The sequence below is a fragment of the Pelobates fuscus genome, chromosome 2, assembly GCF_036172605.1.
Source record: "Pelobates fuscus isolate aPelFus1 chromosome 2, aPelFus1.pri, whole genome shotgun sequence".
NCBI classification, from domain to species: Eukaryota; Metazoa; Chordata; class Amphibia; order Anura; family Pelobatidae; genus Pelobates; species Pelobates fuscus.
This window is the reverse complement of record NC_086318.1, coordinates 28,072,486-28,093,517: the sequence shown is the minus strand read 5'-3', so window position 1 is coordinate 28,093,517 and position 21,032 is coordinate 28,072,486. Positions and strand designations below refer to the sequence as shown.

At 41.8% G+C, this 21,032-nt stretch overlaps 1 protein-coding gene across 2 annotated transcripts; it reads right to left on the bottom strand.

Moving 5' to 3' along the window:
- Nucleotides 1-463: 463 nt before the first annotated feature.
- On the bottom strand, nt 464-19,648 carry LOC134585410 (astacin-like metalloendopeptidase). 2 transcript variants are annotated; one of them, XM_063440821.1, is made up of 10 exons: nt 19,530-19,648; nt 19,347-19,368; nt 17,608-17,742; nt 17,407-17,524; nt 7,281-7,465; nt 6,109-6,190; nt 5,888-6,015; nt 4,285-4,397; nt 2,872-3,097; nt 464-582 (listed from the first exon to the last, which is right to left on the bottom strand). In XM_063440821.1, the coding sequence occupies exons 1-10, from the start codon at nt 19,596-19,598 to the stop codon at nt 566-568; spliced, it is 1,095 nt and encodes a 364-aa protein (XP_063296891.1). In that variant the 5' UTR covers nt 19,599-19,648; the 3' UTR covers nt 464-565. The 2 variants fall into 2 exon arrangements, with proteins under 2 accessions (XP_063296891.1, XP_063296893.1); XM_063440823.1 differs by lacking the exon at nt 2,872-3,097.
- Nucleotides 19,649-21,032: the final 1,384 nt, after the last annotated feature.

Below are 21,032 nucleotides of genomic sequence, written 5' to 3'. Positions count from 1 at the left end.
TACACACACTGCATTCATACACACATTGCATTCATACACACACTGCATTCATACACACACACTGCATTCATACACACACACTGCATTCATACACACACTGCACTAATATACACACACTGTACTCATACACACACACTTCATTCATACATACACACACATCACTCATACACACACTGCACTCATACACACACTGCACTTATACACACACTGCACTCATACACACACGCTGCATTCATACACACACGCTGCATTCATGCACACACGCTGCACTCATACACACACGCTGCACTCATACACACACGCTGCACTCATACACACACGCTGCACTCATGCACACACGCTGCATTCATACACACACTGTAAATAAATATTCAATTAATATAATTTTTTTAGGATCTAATTTTATTTAGAAATTTACCAGTAGCTGCTGCATTTCCCACCCTAGTCTTATACTCCAGTCAATAAGTTTTCCCAGTTTTTTGGGGTAAAATTAGGGGCCTCGGCTTATATTCGGGTCGGCTTATACTCGAGTATATACGGTATGTTCTTTCTTCATTTCATCTCATTATCTCATGGGAGGCACTGCAAAACAAAGTTTAGAGGTGACACAAGGAACAGGGTAGCGGACAGGATCTAAAGAAACTCAGTATTATTCTAGAGCACAAGAGAGTCCTAGCTTTATGTGTGCCTTTATAGTTCTGACATCATGATCTGTATTATTATTATGATAAGTGAAGGTGGACTTGGACAATAATTATTAGTGTTATAATCTATAGAAAGAAGATTTCGTCTGAGGCAAAGGAAAGGTTTTTTTTACTGTAAGAACAATAAGGATGTGGAATTCTCTGCCTGTAGATGTGGTTTTATCAGAGTCCATACAGATGTTCAAACAGCTACTAGATGCATACTTGCAAAAACAGAATATTCAAGGATATAATCTTTCAGTGTAGGGTAATAACTGCTTGATCCAAGGATACATCTGACTGCCATTCTGGGGTCAAGAAATATTTTTTTTTTCCTAGCTTGTTGCAAAATTGTGCTTCAAGCTGGGTTTTTTGCCTTGTTTTGGATCAACAGCAAAACACAAATGTGAGGAAGGCTGAACTTGATGGACGCAAGTCTCTTTTCAGTTATGTAACTATGTAACTATGTAACTATGTAACTATATATGGGGTGTAGTAGAGACATCAAATTATAGTTGAAAAAATCCCATTACTTTTATAAGAAGAAAGTCAGAAAGCCACGTGCAAACAGTGATGTCTGTCGTTTTAACTCTTGACAACTACATATATTCACACAGTATAAGGGACATTAGTGGACTCTGGGCAGACCTAATAATAGAAGGCCTCTTCTCTGTTTTTACTGTAACTGAACAGTGTTGAAATACGCTTGATAGTTCAGTTAAAAAATATTTAGATAACAAATACCAAAACTAATATAAGGTAACTGACAAAAAGAATAATAATTATCAAATGCCGGGCTGCATCACATACAAAGGAGTGACTTAATTAGACATAAAAAATACAAAATAGTGACCACTAAAGCACTGTACCCCAATCAATATATCAATAAAAACAAAATTGGACCTGGTAGCAACACAGGGTTAATATAAATTAATAAGTGAATAGCATTAATAATATTGCCGTATGCCAAAAGTGTAAAACATTATTTATTGAACATAGACACAATGTAATAGCATCAAATCAATACTGCAAAAATGTATATACCGGCAACACAAACGTCCAGAGCAGATGTTTAGAAAAAATAGACACAGTGTCGGGCCCCCTAAACACTGGTAAAATGGCTACTGGTGAAAAATTGTGCACATGTAAAAAATATACATAAAATATAAAAAAGGAAGATAAACAGTCCCCCGGCTCCTGCACTATCCCTGTCGGGGGGAGCTCAGAAACCAGCCAGGCTACCGGGTCTGGGCTAAAGGGGGTTGCAATGGGGATAACCCAGAGTAGAAAATATTATATAAATACCCTGGGGATCAGCCAGAGCAGCTTACCCTGTTCGCCCGACCTTCGAGCGAGGTGAGGGGAGCACGCCAACCCCTTGACACGAGATGTGGAAGGGTAAACGATCCAATCATGATGGCTACCACAAATCACAGCCGGACCGCAAATGAAGGACCGGAAAGGAGGTACAGCGCAGACTAACAGATAGAAGACTGTCTACGCGTTTCGTCCTTACTAGAGGACTTTCTCAAGACAAAGTTCTACTATCACCGGACTGGGTATATATACCCTTTTTTAAAGTGGTCACAATTCATTAATTACCTAGGCCACGTTCTGGACGGGGACACCTTGGATTGCACGGCTCACATTCACAGGAGGCCCACTCTGCAAGAGGATCCCAGGCTTCTGTTCTGGTTGCTGGCCACAAACAAAATTTCACAGTATGTGTCAGAAGCACTGCATAGTGGACAGTGCTTCTGACACATACTGTGAAAGTCTGTTTGTGGCCAGCAACCAGAACAGAAGCTTTAGAAATCCCCCTAAATCATCCTGGTTGGTATTGATGCGGTCAGACAAGCAGCCATGCTGGCTGGTCCCACTCAAAATAGCCCTTACACAGTGCAAGTGTGTCTACTTGTGTGCAACATATTAGGGATATATAATATAGAACAAACCAGAGACAGTATGCTAAATTTAGAACAGCAGAAAGGTATGTACTTGGGAGGGTGCTGACATTGTCTTTAAGGTAAACAGTCGTAATAACCATCTACTTGTTTAATGCCATGCCATGAGTTTACATTGTATTACAATACTCATATAATGTTACTGTTCTACATTAGCAAGATGGAAGCATGTACCCTACTTTGATAGATCAACTTATTTCTGTGACTTCAATGTTCAGAGTTACCTTTTTTATAGAGAGCTTTAAATCTGCTAAGAGCTGGTGCCTGATTGCTCACAAATTCCACCAGCATGCTATTCCCACTAGAAAGAAGTGGTGAGATTTCTAAATCTCCACAAGTCTTGTCCAGGAGAACATCATCAGATTTGCTGGTCCCATCATAAACCTTTATGTAACTGTCAGAGCATCCAGCTGAACGAGTAATATTAATGTCACTGAGTTGCAGATAAACCTGAAAACATAATTAAGATGATTTAATGAATCAAGAATTTAGTTGATAATAGAATTGTATATTTTGGGCTTAAATAGTCTGACTGACAAAAATCTCAAACTCATTTATTTTTACAGATCAGCTTTTTGGCCTATAATAGGAGGTTTTCAGTGGTGAATAGCATATACAAGGTTATTTACTAAATTGAGAATTCAAGGTGAGTTTTTTTAGTTTGAAGTCCAGAGTAGCTCAATGAGAAACATAGCTGGCATAGTGAATGTTTCCACTTCTGCTATTTTAACCTTTTATCTTGAATTTACTTTGAATTCATCTTGAATTTTCACTTTAGAGAATAATCCTGTGATGCCTGCCTACTAAGATAGATTACAAACATTTGAGCACTGGATCAGATGAAATATTAGATTCTACACTTTCAGCAATAGAATGTTAGTATGTGTTTATATACAGGAACCAAATTACTGCATATTCCTGACCATTCTTGTACATTCCATTTGCCATTTAAAGGGACACTCCAGGCACCCAGACCACTTCTGCCCATTGGAGTGGTCTGGGTGCCAACTCCCACTACTCTTAACCCTGCAAGTGTAATTATTGCAGTTTTTTATAAACTGCAATAAATACCTTGCAGGGTTAACTCCTCCTCTAGTGGCTGTCTACTAGACCGCCACTACAGGGCACTTCCGTGTCTATAGCACAGGTTTTCTGTGCTAGAGCATCGCTAGATGTCCTCATGCTGCGTGTGGACTTCCAGCGTCACTCAATTCCCCATAGGAAAGGATTGAAAAGTTTTTTCATTGCTTTCCTATGGAGAGCTCTAATGCGCATTAGTTCTCCTCAGCCGGCGGGCAGGATCAGTCTCGCCCACCAGCTGACGTAAGGAAGAGGAGGGATGTCGGCGGTGGTCTCAGGTAAGTGACTGAAGGGGTTTTCACCCCTTCAGCAACCGGGGGTGGGGGGGGAGGGGGAGAGGGAGAGGGGACCTGTAGTGCCAGGAAAACTGATTGTTTTCCTGGCACTGGAGTGACCCCTTAACTGATCTTTATAACTATAATCTGTAGTGTATGTATTCTAGGAATACCAGCATTGTTACATAATTGCACTTTTTTGATAACAGTAGCAACAGATATATTACTGACTGCACATTGTAATCACAGTAATGCAACATGTTAAAGTCATTTAATATTTACCTGTTTGTTTATTTCAGATTGAATAAACCAGAGACAGCTACTATCCTGTCCAAAAGAGATGCCAGAAGGAGAGAAAGATCCTAAAGGATCTGTTAACTTAATTCGACAGACACCTGAACAAATGGACAAAGAACATCTATTGGTCTAAAATTATGATACAAATATTACGCTGGGCGGACTTATTTCATGGACAAATAAATGACTGAGAGTCACCTTTACCTAATTACCTTACCAGATCGATTGGATGTGTGTATTCGCTGCCCATAATTTAAAAATATTGTCTGATGCTCCGCACCCATTTATCTCTTTGTGTTTATATCCAAACCCTTTTTGCTTATTTCTTTCCAACCTTTGTCTCTCTTAATCCTTAACCCACACTACTTATTGTGTATCTTTTAACCCCCACATCACCTCTTGTCTGTTCATTATTCTTACCCCCGTACAAACACAATGTATGCATACGTACATACATAAACAAGCAATTATACATTCAAATAGAAACAATAACACAGAGTCACTTACACTCAATAACCCGCAGTCACATAATTACACATCTATACACATACATTAACTAACATACACATTAACCTAGACCAACAGTGACATACATACAAATAGATGCACACAGATATAAAGAAAGCAAAAAAGGTATTGGCATACAAACAACAATTTACTTAGGAAAATATTATCAATGTTTCAGCAACAATAAACTAGCTATTATTGGGGCCTAAATGTTAATGGTGGGTTCCTAATAAAATTGTTGTTTTTGGAGTTCATGTGTGCCAGATTCGTTTTTGCCTTCTTCACATCTATGTGAAGTTTACCATCCTGAGTTTTTGGCCTCCCTACCCATTCAGTCAGTGCCATCTCCATTGTTCTTTACTCCACACATATACTATGTGACATATAGTTACACACATGCAGTCACATCTAATCACACAGAGTCACATTTATATGGTCGCACAGGCACAAGTCAGCAAATCTTCCTCCCACCTTTACTAGCGCCAGAGAGGGTTTGGATTGAAGTTAGAGTCCCTCATATCAGGTGGTTGTGGTAGCAGGTACCTAGACCTGGGTAGAGGATAATGATATATGTATATATTTAGGAGTCTAGCCAGCTCCTTGGTTTTGCACCCCTCCCTGTTACAGGTGCCTCATCTTAGGACCCTATTTAAGCCTTGTACTGCAGCGAACTCGAGATGGAAGGATTTCCCCAAGTGAGTAGCTCATTTAGCAGACAGAGTAGGACCTGCCAAAGATGGGGTACATTGACGTTTGTGGCAGGCTTATGCAATGTATGATCATATAATGTAACTAAACCCCCATTATTTTTGCCTAGATTAGGTGTTTTTAATAAAACTAACAAAATTGTTCAGCACTATAATAACTGTTTAGTAGACAAGTGAGTGCGCTGGATTTTCATTTTTATTATCTTCTACCTTGGTCACACACAGCCATGCTATAAAGAGTGACAGGCTGCACTCCCCTCCCCTCCCACCTGTCACTCGATACTTAGTACGCTGCTGTACCTAACCACATATTCATAGAATATTCTAATATTTTAAAAATTATGAAACGATAACATAATCATAAAAATACTTACTGCAGTTATAGAGTTTGTTTATTTTCATCATGTCTAAATGACTCAGTCCTAGCCTCTGTCCTATAGGCACTCTGGGGTCAGGTTTTGGGATAATGGTAGCTTTATTCAGAGTGTTGGTGTATGTGGTACTGTAATAAAATGTCACGTTAGAGTTTTAGAATTTCTGCAAAAATGATTTATCACAATATTTATCTGTATTCATAATCAATAATTGTACTTACTTCTGAGAATGCATGATTGAACTATAATCGTACGAAAAGTCCAGATTGTTGGTATTCTCCATCTGAAAAAATGATCTTCGGCCTATAAGGAGAATCAGTGAGTACTTTTACTATACCATGTTATTTACCTTTCATATTGCTAGTTCAACTGAGTTCTCTAATGTTAATGTTAATGTATGGTAATGTTAATGTTAATACATACCATATATTTCTAATAGTAGAGTGTCCAAATGTCTGTTTAGATTTCTGGGCCTCCATGTAATAGTTATATAAGAAGTTTTTACTTACCATTAATCCCACATTGTCTCTCTGTGGCTGCCATTTCTACCTCGGTTGAAGTAATCAGTGACAATGATGTCAACCTATCCAAGCATTGGGAGGGGGTTACTGTGCATGCACGTAAATTGTCATGCTCTGCCAGTCAGCATCTCCTTATAGAGATGCATTCAACAAAGTGTGAAGAAGCCAAACATGGCTCTTGTGTAGTTTGAAGGGCCACAATAGGACGCTGCCTGATTGAAAGCCGCTAGTTGTGTCCTTAGATAATAATGTCAACACTGCATTCTTCAGAAAAGGCAGCATTTACAATTGAGAGACTGAAGGGACTGTCTCTTTGCTCCAGAACCACTGAAGTATCCTTCAGAGATTCTAGTGCTTAGAGTGTTTCTTTAATGTCCATGCAAACTATTTTCACTGTCAATGAAACTCCTCTTTCATGGATAGTTTGAACTTCAAATGTCAGCAGAGGAATCCATTTGTTACAATAAGTTATTTGAAATCACAAATAAAAACTCAGAACTAATATATTAATTAAACATTGAATACCTTTTGTGATGTCCATAGCAGTTGTGAAAACAAAAATAATAACTATCAAGCTGGTAACAGAAAGCAGAAAACTGTGGAATCATTCCATTCATACCTACAAACTGAGAAGTGGCACTTGGGTAGGGTGCTGTCTGCTGAGTCCCAGACATCTGAGCAAACCGGTATCAATATTTATATAGGAGGTCACTTTCCATCAGGGAAACAGCTTTTTATGGTATTCACAGGAATTTTATAAGTGTCAAATCAATGGTCAAAACAGCTACACTGGAAACATTCTCACAACTCATCTATTTATCTATCGTGGCTATTTTGGCACACAATTTTTTCTTGGTATGTAAATATCTTACCTTCATCAATGTACTGCCACATTATTTCAACATGTTTATCTCTGTCACTTCCACTCCTGTTCTGCTCATGGTAAAATCCCAGTGAGTGCATCAGTTCATGTTGTATTATACCAGATGACATGCACATTGCCTTGTTCAAGCTCACTTTCTGTTGGCCACCAAGCTTTGCGATGTACGACCAGCACCTAAGAGGTAATGTTGATAGTAGTGTTATCTTTATGCAGATTGAATAAGCACAAATGCTTAATTATAATGAAACCTCTGGCTAGGACAGTTAAGACCTATGCTTGTCATGTCTTATGGTGGACACCTCTCGATGGCACTCTTTTAATTATCGAGTGTCGTCATTTTCTGAGGCATATTCCAAAACAACACTAGTATGTGACACTATACACACATATATTTTGGTATGGCTGTTGCAAAACAAAAACATTAAGGCTTCTACCATACCCATTGAATTCAGATATAAATACTATTTTGTTTCCTGCCATTGTTTCTGTATAGAGTGTGTGTTATTTATTTCTGGAATTTGGTTGGTTATTAACTCAGCTTGAACTACTTTTATTTTGATTACTGATATTGGTTACCTTGGCGTGTTCCTTCAATTTATTTTTCCTTCACACCCCTAGAACTCTGTTTGATCCTGGACATTCTTTACCAGTTTGCTGGCATAGTATGCCTCACTATAGGTGCTGTATTGAGCCCAGACACTCTATGGTCCATAAATATGTTACTTTTACAAAGGAAAGATAGACTTAAGCATTGCATGTTGGGTCCATGCCTATTCTGACAGACTTACAGCCGTTGCTCCTTCTTACTCACAAAAATTGGATTGGTTTTCCTGATCCTCATAATTCATCAGATAGGCCCATGGTAATGAAGTTAACCCACCTGATATCTGACAGTTACATAATCCAATGTTAACACCCTCCCTGACTTAACATGTAAGGAATTATGGATAGTGATGTCGCGAACACGACATTTTCGGTTTGCGAATGGCGAACGGGAACTTCCGCAAACGTTCGCGAACCGGCGAACCGGGCGAAGTGCCATTGACTTCAATGGGCAGGCAAATTTTAAAACCCACAGGGACTGTTTCTGGCCACAAAAGTGATGGAAAAGTTGTTTCAAGGGGACTAACACCTTGACTGTGGCATGCCGGAGGGGGATCCATGGCAAAACTCCCATGGAAAATTACACAGTTGATGCAGAGTCTGGTTTTAATCCATAAATGGCAGAAATCACCTAACATTCCTAAATCGCAATGGATATGGATTGACACCTGACATATGACATATTGACACCTTGACATATGGATTGACACCTTGACATATGGATTGACACCTTGACATATGGATTGACACCTGTCCTCAGAGACCCTGATACACACTGACACAGAGCAGAATAGGGACTGTTCCCCTTACATAGGGTCACTTGGCAGGTATGGATTGACACCTGTCCTCAAAGCCCCTGATACACACTGACACAGAGCAGAATAGAGACTGTTCCCCATCCTCAGAGACCATGATACACACTGACACAGAGCAGAATAGAGACTGTTCCCCCTACATAGGGTCATTTGGCAGGTATGGATTGACACCTGTCCTCAGAGACCATGATACACACTGACACAGAGCAGAATAGAGACTGTTCCCCCTACATAGGGTCACTTGGCAGATATGGCGTGGTCGTGGGAGGAGGAGGATGACTTTCACCTCTTCCCCTGTTAGATTCCCGTTGTGCTGTGACATCACCCTTATCCGCTGTGTAAAGCATACTATTTAATTTGATCAGCATGGCCACTTGAGTTTTTATAGTTTTCACGCTGCTTGTAGTTCATATATGGTTCACAAAAATCAAACAAACGATAAAGTAAACATGTAAGGATTCCGAATTTTCTTTCAAACCCTTACACATTGTGTGTACGTATTTTTTGTCTTAAGTTTGTGGCTTTAAAGAGGTTCACGTTGTTTCTATGATGTGCATAACATGTTCTTGTTAATGTTTGTTAAATTTTTCCTGGAATTTTAATTTTTGAATCTGAATAAAGATAGTCAAATCCCTGATACACACTGACACAGAGCAGAATAGGGACTGTTCCCCGTACATAGGGTCACTATGTGCCTTTTTTTTGGTTTGGTTTTTGAAGCCACAGTGCAGCACCAGAGGGCCTAAAAATTAGGCATGTACACATGCCTGAAAAATGAGGTATTGTTGCAGCCGCTGCTGTAGCAGTGGCAAGAAAAATTGATGTTTGTTTCACAGGCAGAAAGTGCCCTAAAACATGGCGGCTTGAACCATAGTTGGTGCCGGATAAGTCACGCAAGTCAACCGGCATTCAGAGCTAAAATACAGCAGCGTGTGGACCATTTTTAGCCCAAGGCAGCTCATCTCATCAGGCCTTTTTTAATCGATTGTATCGCCCAGTGTCAGTCCCTTCGGGATCCATCCCTCATTCATCTTAATAAAGGTGAGGTAATCTAGACTTTTTTGACCTAGGCGACTTCTCTTCTCAGTGACAATACCTCCTGCTGCACTGAAGGTCCTTTCTGACAGGACACTTGAAGCGGGGCAGGCCAGAAGTTCTATCGCAAATTGGGATAGCTCAGGCCACAGGTCAAGCCTGCACACCCAGTAGTCAAGGGGTTCATCTATCCTCAGAGTGTCGATATCTGCAGTTAAGGCGAGGTAGTCTGCTACCTGTCGGTCGAGTCGTTCTCTGAGGTTGGATCCCGAAGGGCTGTGGCGATGCATAGGACTTAAAAAGGTCTGCATTTCCTCCATCAACAACACGTCTTTAAAGCGTCCTGTCCTTGCCGGCGTGGTCGTGGGAGGAGGAGGATGACTTCCACCTCTCCCCCAGTTACATTCCCGTTGTGCTGTGACATCACCCTTATACGCTGTGTAAAGCATACTTTTTAATTTATTTTGCAAATGCTGCATCCTTTCCGACTTGTTGTAATTCGGTAACATTTCCGCCACTTTCTGCTTATACCGGGGGTCTAGTAGCAAGGACACCCAGTACAGGTCGTTCTACTTCAGCCTTTTTATACGAGGGTCCCTCAACAGGCACAACAGCATGAAAGACCCCATTTGCACAAGGTTGGATGCCGAGCTACTCATTTCCCGTTCCTCCTCCTCCGTGATGTCAATGAAGGTATGTTCTTCCCCCCAGCCATGTACAACACCACGGGTACCAGATAGGTGACAACGAGCACCCTGGGATGCCTGTTGTGGTTGGTCTTCCTCCTCCTCCTCAAAGCCACATTCCTCCTCTGACTCCTCTTCCTCACAATCCTCTTCCAGTGTTGCCGCAGGTCCAGCAAGCGATGCTGATAAGGCTGTTTCTGGTGGTGATGGTGACCACAACTCTTCCTCTTCCTCTTCACACTCATCTACGGCCTGATCCAGCACTCTTCGCAGGGCATGCTCCAGGAAGAAAACAAATGGTATGATGTCGCTGATGGTGCCTTCGGTGCGACTGACTAGGTTTGTCACCTCCTAAAAAGGACGCATGAGCCTACAGGCATTGCGCATAAGCGTCCAGTAACGTGGCAAATAAAATCCCAGCTCCCCAGAGGCTGTCCTAGCACCCCAGTCATACAAATATTCATTAACAGCTTTTTCTTGTTGGAGCAGGCGGTCGAACATTAGGAGTGTTGAATTCCAACATGTCGGGCTGTCGCAAATCAAGTGCCTCACTGGCATGTTGTTTCGCCGCTGGATATCGGCAAAGTGAGCCATGGCCATGTAGGAACACCTGAAATGGCCACACACCTTCCTGGCCTGCTTCAGGACGTCCTGTAAGCCTGTGTACTTATGCACAAAGCGTTGTACGATCAGATTACACACGTGCCATGCACGGCACATGTGTCAACTTGCCCAACTTCAATGCCGCTAACAAATTTTTTCCGTTGTCACAAACCACTTTGCCGATATCCAGTTGCTGCGGAGTCAGCCACTTTTCCACCTGTGCGTTCAGGGCGGACAGGAGTGCTTGTCCGGTGTGACTCTCTGCTTTCAAGCAAGTCAAACCCAAGACGGCGAGACACTGCCGTATCCGGAATGTGGAATAGTACCTGGGGAGCTGGGGTGGTGCCGTTGATGTGGAGCAAGACGCAGCAGCAGAAGAGGACTCAGCTGAGGAGGTTATGGAAGAGGATGGAGTAGGAGGAGTAGAGGAGGTGGCAGCAGGCCTGCCTGCAAGTCGTGGCGGTGTCACCAACTCCTCTGCAGAGTCACGCATTCCATGCTTGGCAGCCGTCAGCAGGTTTACCCAATGCGCCAACACTGTGTGCCAGACATTCCATTACTTCCTTTTGGACAATCGAGTACAGGTTGGGGATTGCCTTTTGTGAAAATAAATTTCGTCCGGGTACCTTGCACTGCGGTGTCCCAATAGCTAAAAAAATGTTGAACGCCTCAGACTCCACCAGCTTGTATGGTAAAAGCTGGCAGGCTAATAGTTCGGACAAGCCAGCTGTCAGACATTGGCTTCTTACGCTCAAACATGTCCTTGACAGGCACATTACTGTGGGCAGATGAGCGGGAACTGCTCAAGGCGGGAGACGGAGTGGCGGATGGTTTAGAGGGGGCAAGGAGGACAGCAGTGGTTGACGTGGCTGAAGATGCTGGACCAGGAGGAGGATGGCGGCTTAGAGTTTGCGAGATGCTTGTACTCATGTGTTGATCCCATAGGCGTTTGTGATGTGAGATCATGTGCCTACGCAAAGCAGTTGTACCTAGGTGGGTGTTGGACTTCCCACGACTCAGTTTCTTTTGGCACAGGTTGCAAATGGCATCGCTGTTGTCAGAGGCAGACACACAAAAAAAATTCCACACTGCTGAGCTCTGCAATGACGGCATTCTGGTGGTGGACACAGCATGTGTTGATTGGCGTGCTGTCGGGCTGACCCCGGGTGCCGATGCATGCTGTCTGACTATGCCACTAGCTCCTTGCGACGACCTCCCCCTGCTTCCAACTCGTCTCCTCCTCCTCCTCTCTGTCTCCCCATCTGAACTTTTGCCCTGTTCTTCTTCTTGCCGAGCGGGCACCCACGTGACATCAATGGACGCATCGTCATCATCAACCGCTTCACTTATCTGACAACTCAGCAAAGTAAGCCGCAGCGGGTACAACATCATCCTCATCACACCGTACGTCCATTTGTGTAATGCTGCCTGCCTGAGACATATCCCTGTTATCTACATCCTCTGGCAATAATGGTTGCGCATCACTCATTTCTTCAAACGGATGTGTGAATAACTCCTCTGACATACCAAGTAAAGCGGCTGTGGTGCTAGTTTTGGTGGTGGCGGCAGGTGGGTGAGTGGTATCTTGAGAGGGGCCTGAAGCTATGCTGGAGGAGTATGGTGCGTCAAGGTTCCGAGCGGAACATGTAGAAGATTGGGTGCCCTGTGTTAGCCAGTCAACTATGTCCTCAGAACTTTTCAAGTTCAGGGTACGTGGCCTCTGAAAACTGGGCATTATTCTAGGACCAAAGGGAATCACAGCACCACGACCACGATGGCCCCTGCGGGGTGGCCTGCCTCTGCCTGTCATTTTTTTTTTTGGATTAGTGGTACTATGCGTGCAAGCTACTGTGAGACCAGATATGAGTGGCAATGTGCAATGGCAGAGGTCTGCAGAGTACACGCTGACACACCCGCTTGAAGACAACTAACTGCTATTCAATCTATAACAGTGAAAACATTTTTTTCTTTGTAAAGGTACGCTATAGAGACACCAGATATGAGTGGCAAATTACACTTGCTGAGGTTGGAAGAGCACACGCTGTAGGCCTGACACACTCGATTGAAGACAACTAACTGCAATTCAATCTATAACAGTGAAAAAAGTTTTTGGGTTTTAAATGCACGCCATTGTGACACCAGATATGAGTGGCAATGTGCACTGGCAGAGGTCTGCAGAGCACACGCTGAAGGCCTGACACACCCGCTTTAAGGACACTGACTAATATTAGCTTACACTGGAAAACTTGTTTTCTTTGTAAAAGCACGCCATAGAGAAACCAGATATGAGTGGCAACTGTCAAAGTACACTGGCAGGGGTCTGCAGGGCACACGCTGAAGGCCTGACACACCCGCTTTAAGGACACTGACTGATATTAGCTTACACTGGAAAACTTTTTTTTCTTTGTAAAAGCACGCTATAGAGACACCAGATATGAGTGGCAACTGTCAAAGTACACTGGCAGGGGTCTGCAGGGTACACGCTGAAGACCTGACACACCCGCTTGAAGGACACTGACTGCTATTAGCTTACACTGGAAAACTGTTTTTCTTTGTAAAAGCACGCTATAGAGACACCAGATATGAGTGGCAACTGTCAAAGTACACTGGCAGGGGTCTGCAGGGCACACGCTGAATGCCTGACACACCCGCTTTAAGGACACTGACTGCTATTAGCTTACACTGGAAAACTTTTTTTCTTTGTAAAAGCACGCTATAGAGACACCAGATATGAGTGGCAACTGTCAAAGTACACTGGCAGGGGTCTGCAGGGCACACGCTGAAGGCCTGACACACCCACTTTAAGGACACTGACTGCTATAAGCTTACACTGTTAAACTTTTTTCTTTGTTAAAGCACACTATAGAGACACCAAATATGAGTGGCAACTGTCAAAGTACACTGGCAAGGGTCTGCAGGGCACACGCTGAAGGCCTGACACACCGCTTTAAGGACACTGACTGCTATTAGCTTACACTGGAAAACTTTTTTTCTTTGTAAAAGCACGGTATAGAGACACCAGATATGAGTGGCAACTGTCAAAGTACACTGGCAGGGGTCTGCAGGGCACACGCTGAAGGCCTGACACACCGCTTTAAGGACACTGACTGCTATTAGCTTACACTGGAAAACTTTTTTTCTTTGTAAAAGCACGGTATAGAGACACCAGATATGAGTGGCAACTGTCAAAGTACACTGGCAGGGGTCTGCAGAGCACACGCTGAAGGCCTGACACACCCGCTTTAAGGACACTGACTAATATTAGCTTACACTGGAAAACTTGTTTTCTTTGTAAAAGCACGCCATAGAGAAACCAGATATAAGTGGCAATTGTCAGAGTACACTGGCAGGGGTCTGCAGGGCACACGCTGAAGGCCTGACACACCCGCTTTAAGGACACTGACTGATATTAGCTTACACTGGAAAACTTTTTTTTCTTTGTAAAAGCACGCTATAGAGACACCAGATATGAGTGGCAACTGTCAAAGTACACTGGCAGGGGTCTGCAGGGTACACGCTGAAGACCTGACACACCCGCTTGAAGGACACTGACTGCTATTAGCTTACACTGGAAAACTGTTTTTCTTTGTAAAAGCACGCTATAGAGACACCAGATATGAGTGGCAACTGTCAAAGTACACTGGCAGGGGTCTGCAGGGCACACGCTGAATGCCTGACACACCCGCTTTAAGGACACTGACTGCTATTAGCTTACACTGGAAAACTTTTTTTCTTTGTAAAAGCACGCTATAGAGACACCAGATATGAGTGGCAACTGTCAAAGTACACTGGCAGGGGTCTGCAGGGCACACGCTGAAGGCCTGACACACCCACTTTAAGGACACTGACTGCTATAAGCTTACACTGTTAAACTTTTTTCTTTGTTAAAGCACACTATAGAGACACCAAATATGAGTGGCAACTGTCAAAGTACACTGGCAAGGGTCTGCAGGGCACACGCTGAAGGCCTGACACACCGCTTTAAGGACACTGACTGCTATTAGCTTACACTGGAAAACTTTTTTTCTTTGTAAAAGCACGGTATAGAGACACCAGATATGAGTGGCAACTGTCAAAGTACACTGGCAGGGGTCTGCAGGGCACACGCTGAAGGCCTGACACACCCGCTTTAAGGACACTGACTGCTATTAGCTTACACTGGAAAACTTTTTTTCTTTGTAAAAGCACGCTATAGAGACACCAGATATGAGTGGCAACTGTCAAAGTACACTGACAGGGGTCTGCAGAGCACACGCTGAAGGCCTGACACACCCGCTTTAAGGACACTGACTGCTATTAGCTTACACTGGAAAACTTTTTTTCTTTGTAAAAGCACGCTATAGAGACACCAGATATGAGTGGCAACTGTCAAAGTACACTGGCAGGGGTCTGCAGGGCACACGCTGAAGGCCTGACACGCCGCTTTAAGGACACTGACTGCTATTAGCTTACACTGGAAAACTTTTTTTCTTTGTAAAAGCACGCTATAGAGACACCAGATATGAGTGGCAACTGTCAAAGTACACTGGCAGGGGTCTGCAGGGCACACGCTGAAGGCCTGACACACCCGCTTTAAGGACACTGACTGCTATTAGCTTACACTGGAAAACTTTTTTTCTTTGTAAAAGCACGCTATAGAGACACCAGATATGAGTGGCAACTGTCAAAGTACACTGGCAGGGGTCTGCAGGGCACACGCTGAAGGCCTGACACACCCGCTTTAAGGACACTGACTGCTAATAGCTTACACTGGAAAACTTGTTTTCTTTGTAAAATCACGCTATAGAGACACCAGATATGAGTGGCAACTGTCAAAGTACACTGGCAGGGGTCTGCAGAGCACACGCTGAAGGCCTGACACACCCGCTTTAAGGACACTGACTGCTATTAGCTTACACTGGAATAATGTTTTTCTTTGTAAAAGCACGCCATATAGACACCAGATATGAGTGGTGGCACTGACTGGGCAAATGGGCACAGTATCCACTGTGAGCCTGACACAGAAGCTGGCAGGCAACTAACTGCTATTCAATCTATTCCAGTGAAAAATAAATATTTTTAAATGTCAAGCATAAGCTATTGTGAAACCAGATATGAGTGGTGGCACTGGGCAAATGGGCACAGTATGCACTGTGAGCCTGACACAGAAGCTGGCAGGCAGGCAACTGCAATTACATTACACAGAAAAAAAAAAAGCAGACTAATGTTCTAGCCCTAAAAATGGCTTTTGGGGTGCTGTTCTTACAGCAGAGATCAGATGAGTCCTTCAGGACTGTAGTGGACACTGTAGTGGACCCTAGCTATCAATTTCCCTATCTAATGAGCAGCAGCTACACTTTCCCTCCTCTCACTAAGCATGCAGCTTCAGAATGAATCTAAAATGGATGCTGGGAGGGAGGTGGGAGGGTGTGGAAGGGAGGGTCTGCTGCTAATTTGCTGGAATGTGTCTGCTGACCGTGAGGCACAGGGTCAAAGTTGGCTCAATGATGACGAATAGGGGGCGGATCGAACCGCCCATGTGTTCGCCCGCGGCGGCGAACGTGAACACGCTATGTTCGCCAGGAACTATTTGCCAGCGAACAGTTCGGTACATCACTAATTATGGATAAGGAAAATTGGCAATAAAAGTATGATAGAAATACTATTGTTTAACCCCTTAAGGACACATGACGGAAATATTCCATCATGCCAATGGCAAAATGTGGGACATAAAGGAATGGAAGACATTCTATCTAGTAAGAAGTAGTATGAAGGCATTGCAGGGAAGGGTGACTTTATCTAACCTGGGAATTAATATAGGAGAAAGTAATGACTGGAGAGGGTAAAATAAAAGGAGAGTGAAGAAAGTAGAAGCAGATTAAAGGGAAGGAAGTATAAGCTTAAATGTGACAGGGATAAGGGACAAAGGGGAAAGAAAAGTACTGGAATATATGAAAAATAGATGGAGAAAGGTTGAGATAAAATGCATCAAGGTTGGCATGCAGGGAACAGAAGACTGAGAGAGCATGAGATGAAATGAAAGGTAGATATATGTGTAGTGCTTTGTGTGTAGCATTTGAATGCTGGGATGTACAAATATACACATACACTGCCAAACACACGCCGGCACACACTGACACAGCTACACACACAGATACATACATATTTTAGCCAGTGGGCCCCAGTGCAGCTGGCACAGTATTTCGACCACTGGGTAAAAAGGTAGCATAAAATAAAAAGAGGATAAAGATGTAGTTGAATATGTGTTTGAAATGCCAAGGTTACCTAAGTTTTGAGGAAGGGATCATTGAAAGATAACATAAAGGGAAGATAGGAGATAAGTATAATGCTTTCAATGAATGGTAGATGAGGGTAGAAGGTAAAAAGCACTCACCCCTCTTCAGACTCCACACTGAGATAGTCTACCTCTGCTCTTCTATTGACAAACTTAACACAGGTCGTACGTTCAAAGTGATTCATGGCTTCATTAATAAGTAATTTCTCAGTTTTAGCTTTGAAAAAACAGAAAATTTTGCTATTAAAATACACAAAGAACATCAATGATGAGCAAATAATGGGAAGTGAAATAACTTACAGAATATTGAGGAAATAACAAAAGGCACAAAAACGGTTCCATTTGGGGATGTCGGCCAGAGACATTTATCGCACATAGCAGCACTGCGGGTGCGTCGAAAGGCAACTTCTCCATCAAGAACAGTCTTGTTGACTGCTGAGATTAATATAAGACCTTATTAAATATAATACAGACTATGTGCACTCATTGTATGTAGAGAACACAGACCGATTGACACAGTAATCTGAGGCATAAGACTGGCATCTTAAGAGCACTTAGACATATGGCACAAGCTCATGTTAATATATTTTTTTCATCAATAGAAGTTTAAAATGTTATTGTATTAAAAAAAGAAACCATATAATGTATCAGTTTAAAAGAAGAATAGTATATTAAAATGCCATTTATCTTCCCTTTCCCTTATTCTCTACTGTTATTCACACATATTCTTATTAATTTAACTCCCTTGATATTTATTTTAACTTTACTTTTAGTCGAGGTCCAGCACACCAGACTTTTCCATCAATTAAAACATTAAAACCAGAGGGTACTTTTTTTTTACTCAAGTGAAGACTCCTATTTATTTGTCCACTTTTAACACATTTTTAAATGGTCATGAAGGGTGGCTATTATTTTATTCTGTATGGACCTCTAGTCCTACCTAGCTAACTTCATTTTCTTTGAAATGTCCAAAATACACAGGATTATTTATAGTGTCTGTTATGGCATAATATATTTTTATTTTAACCCATTTAATGTTTGTTTATTTCTAGCAAAATTTTAATACCACCTGATAAACTGTTAAAAATTTTATTGCAAAATTTGTGATTCGGTCCTTTTCAGTGATTTATAAATAAACCTAAAGTGGACAGGATATAAAGGACAACATATAGAGATGACATGGAAAGGTTTAGGTCAAGTAAGTTTAACATGAAAAAGACTACAACATTTTCTAACTACTCCCAGATTTCCAGGCAGGCTCAGTTGGGTCTCTCCTGATACAAATTTAGGGGAGGGCTGGCAAAGTTCTCAAAGAGACAACTGCACCTTTGGACAATTGCATACATGATTGTTTTCTTTAACCTCGCAGCACCATTTGTATGCTGGAGAATCAAATTGGATGTTTGCTAGCAGACTACTGCATGAGTAAGTGCAGGATTTTGCAGAAATGTTGCTTGAAACAATAGCCTTTATATATAACAATTATGGCATTCATTTCACAGGGTGATGCCCTGTGAAACACACATACATACATACAGACAAACACACACACAGCAAACACACATGAATATACACCGTGAGGGACATTTGTCAATCATGAATCCGTTTTATAATTGTCTCACTTTTTTGCCATGTCTTTGCAAATTCTATGAGTTTTAATGTTACTGATTTCTAAATAAACTAGGAAATATTTTCATAAAATAGATTGGAATCACATAAGAAATATTCACTAAACACAATATTGGTGCACAATTAAAACACAATTCTAACAGGATTTTTTTTAGAACTGTCAGGTTAACTGGAAGTCAGAACTGAAAGATTAAAATCATAATGGCAAAAATGAAACATAAATACCTTGAATGTAAGCATTCTCTATTTCAGCTACACTTTCATTATTCTTTGATATATCATTGTTATTTTAATTTACAGTAATTCAGAGTTTATTACATTAACCCGTCAGCTTTATTAAAAAACAACTGACTGTAGAAGGAAGTTCAATTCATAATGTTATTAAAATCTTTTATTAACGTGATACTTACCATAGGCTGCACTCTGATGGACCTGCAGGAAAATAAATACAAATTAATGTCATTTGTATTAGGATAGTGTTAAGTTCCTTCAAACTTATTCACCTTGCACAGGCAGAAAAAATAGAGGAAAGTTATCAGTTTTGACACAGTAAATTGAAGGCAGAATCTCAGGTTGTAAAGCCATTGACTTACTTGTATAGGTAAAGCCAGCGAATGTTTCCATATAGCTACAAACAGCATTAGAACCTTGGTAACTTCCATAGTAATTGCATAAAAGGCTTCTATCTTCTTCTCTATTTAGTATACATGAACAGACATCTATATATACACCCAAGGAGGAGAGGCTAACATCAACAAATCCATGTTGGAGAAACACCCCCATCAATTTCAATTTGTAATCAATTTGTAAGTTTTATTATAGTAAAATATTAATACAACATTGTGTAGGCATTGGAACTGCTGCATTTAGTCTTTTAAAAGGTTTTCCCAGGCTCCATCACTATTTTTGTTTTTATAGGTAGTTATTGTGCTAGGAATCTGTCTGTGCAGCGTGTACAGAGATATTTGCAGCTTTGTGCAAAGGGCTAGTTGCACCACAGGCACAAATGAGTTAGGCAGCCCAGAACCCTGTTCTGGACTGCCTAAAATAATTTTATAACATGACAGGAGGCTTCGTATTTGCTTAAGACTTTCTTTACTTAAGCTTCACAGCAGCACTTTTTTACTTAGTAACAGGATAACCAATCAGAAAAAATTTAACATGGTATAAAAGTCCCTCCCTGTGACGTCACTTCCTCTTTCTTTGCTGCTTCACACCAGTACAGGTCAGAGTGCCACTGTCTCCTACTTTTCTGTGGGTTCTGTGGTTTATTCTTTATTCTTTATTTTTTACCTATCCGTTTCTGTCATAATTTCACTTTAAATATGGTTTTTTATTCCTAGGCGTTTGTTTCCTACCCTATCTTATTTTTCCCTAAGTTTCTCTTAACTTAGTTCTTATTACCACCTTATTTTTCTTTTCTCATTCTTACAGTTACATTTCTGTTTTGTATATCTATTGCATGTATTATATTTAAATTTTCAAATATACCGTTTTTAACAGTCCGGGTTGCGGTCGGCATATTTTGCCCCGTTTTCCCGGGCTTTCTGGGCCGTGGAGAACGCCTCCAGCGGCCCCGAGCGCGCACGGCGGCCATCTTGGATCTCGCGCACCTCTGCGAGATCCAAACGGCCGCTTCTCTTCCTTGTGCGCATGAGCACGATCGCGGCGGCCATTTTCTTGGAGCCGCGATCGGAGCCCAAATAGCCGCACGGCGGCCATTTTAACTGCACTTCAGCAGTTTCTTTATTTCTAACACCTGGATAAGGATATATATATATTTTACACTAATATTTTTCTGATAATAATAATATTACCTCAGAGTAGGCTTGATTTCACTCCCCTTGGAAATACCTCACTCTGTAATTTCAGTTTGATGAGTTACTGGCTTATACTACTCCCCCTGGCGGTGAATTGAAAGTACTACTTGGAACCAAATATTTATATTTCGGATTTATATTCAACATCTCATTACTGTTGGGAGTTTTTCATCACATTAATACTGATTTATTGTGAGGGTAAATCCCTAAATATATTTATGATTGCTGTTATGATATACAGCCCATGATTGGCCCGCTTTGTCTGTGCCGCTATAC

Excerpts from the sequence above, each read along its gene's own strand:
- LOC134585410 (XM_063440821.1), bottom strand. The coding sequence starts at position 19,598 with ATGGAAGTTACCAAGGTTCTAATGCTGTTTGTAGCTATATGGAAACAT. Across the intron at positions 17,743-19,346 it reads CCATCAGAGTGCAGCCTATG|CAGTCAACAAGACTGTTCTT; the intron begins GTAAGTATCACG and ends TATTAATCTCAG. Across the intron at positions 17,525-17,607 it reads TGTTATTTCCTCAATATTCT|CTAAAACTGAGAAATTACTT; the intron begins GTAAGTTATTTC and ends GTTTTTTCAAAG.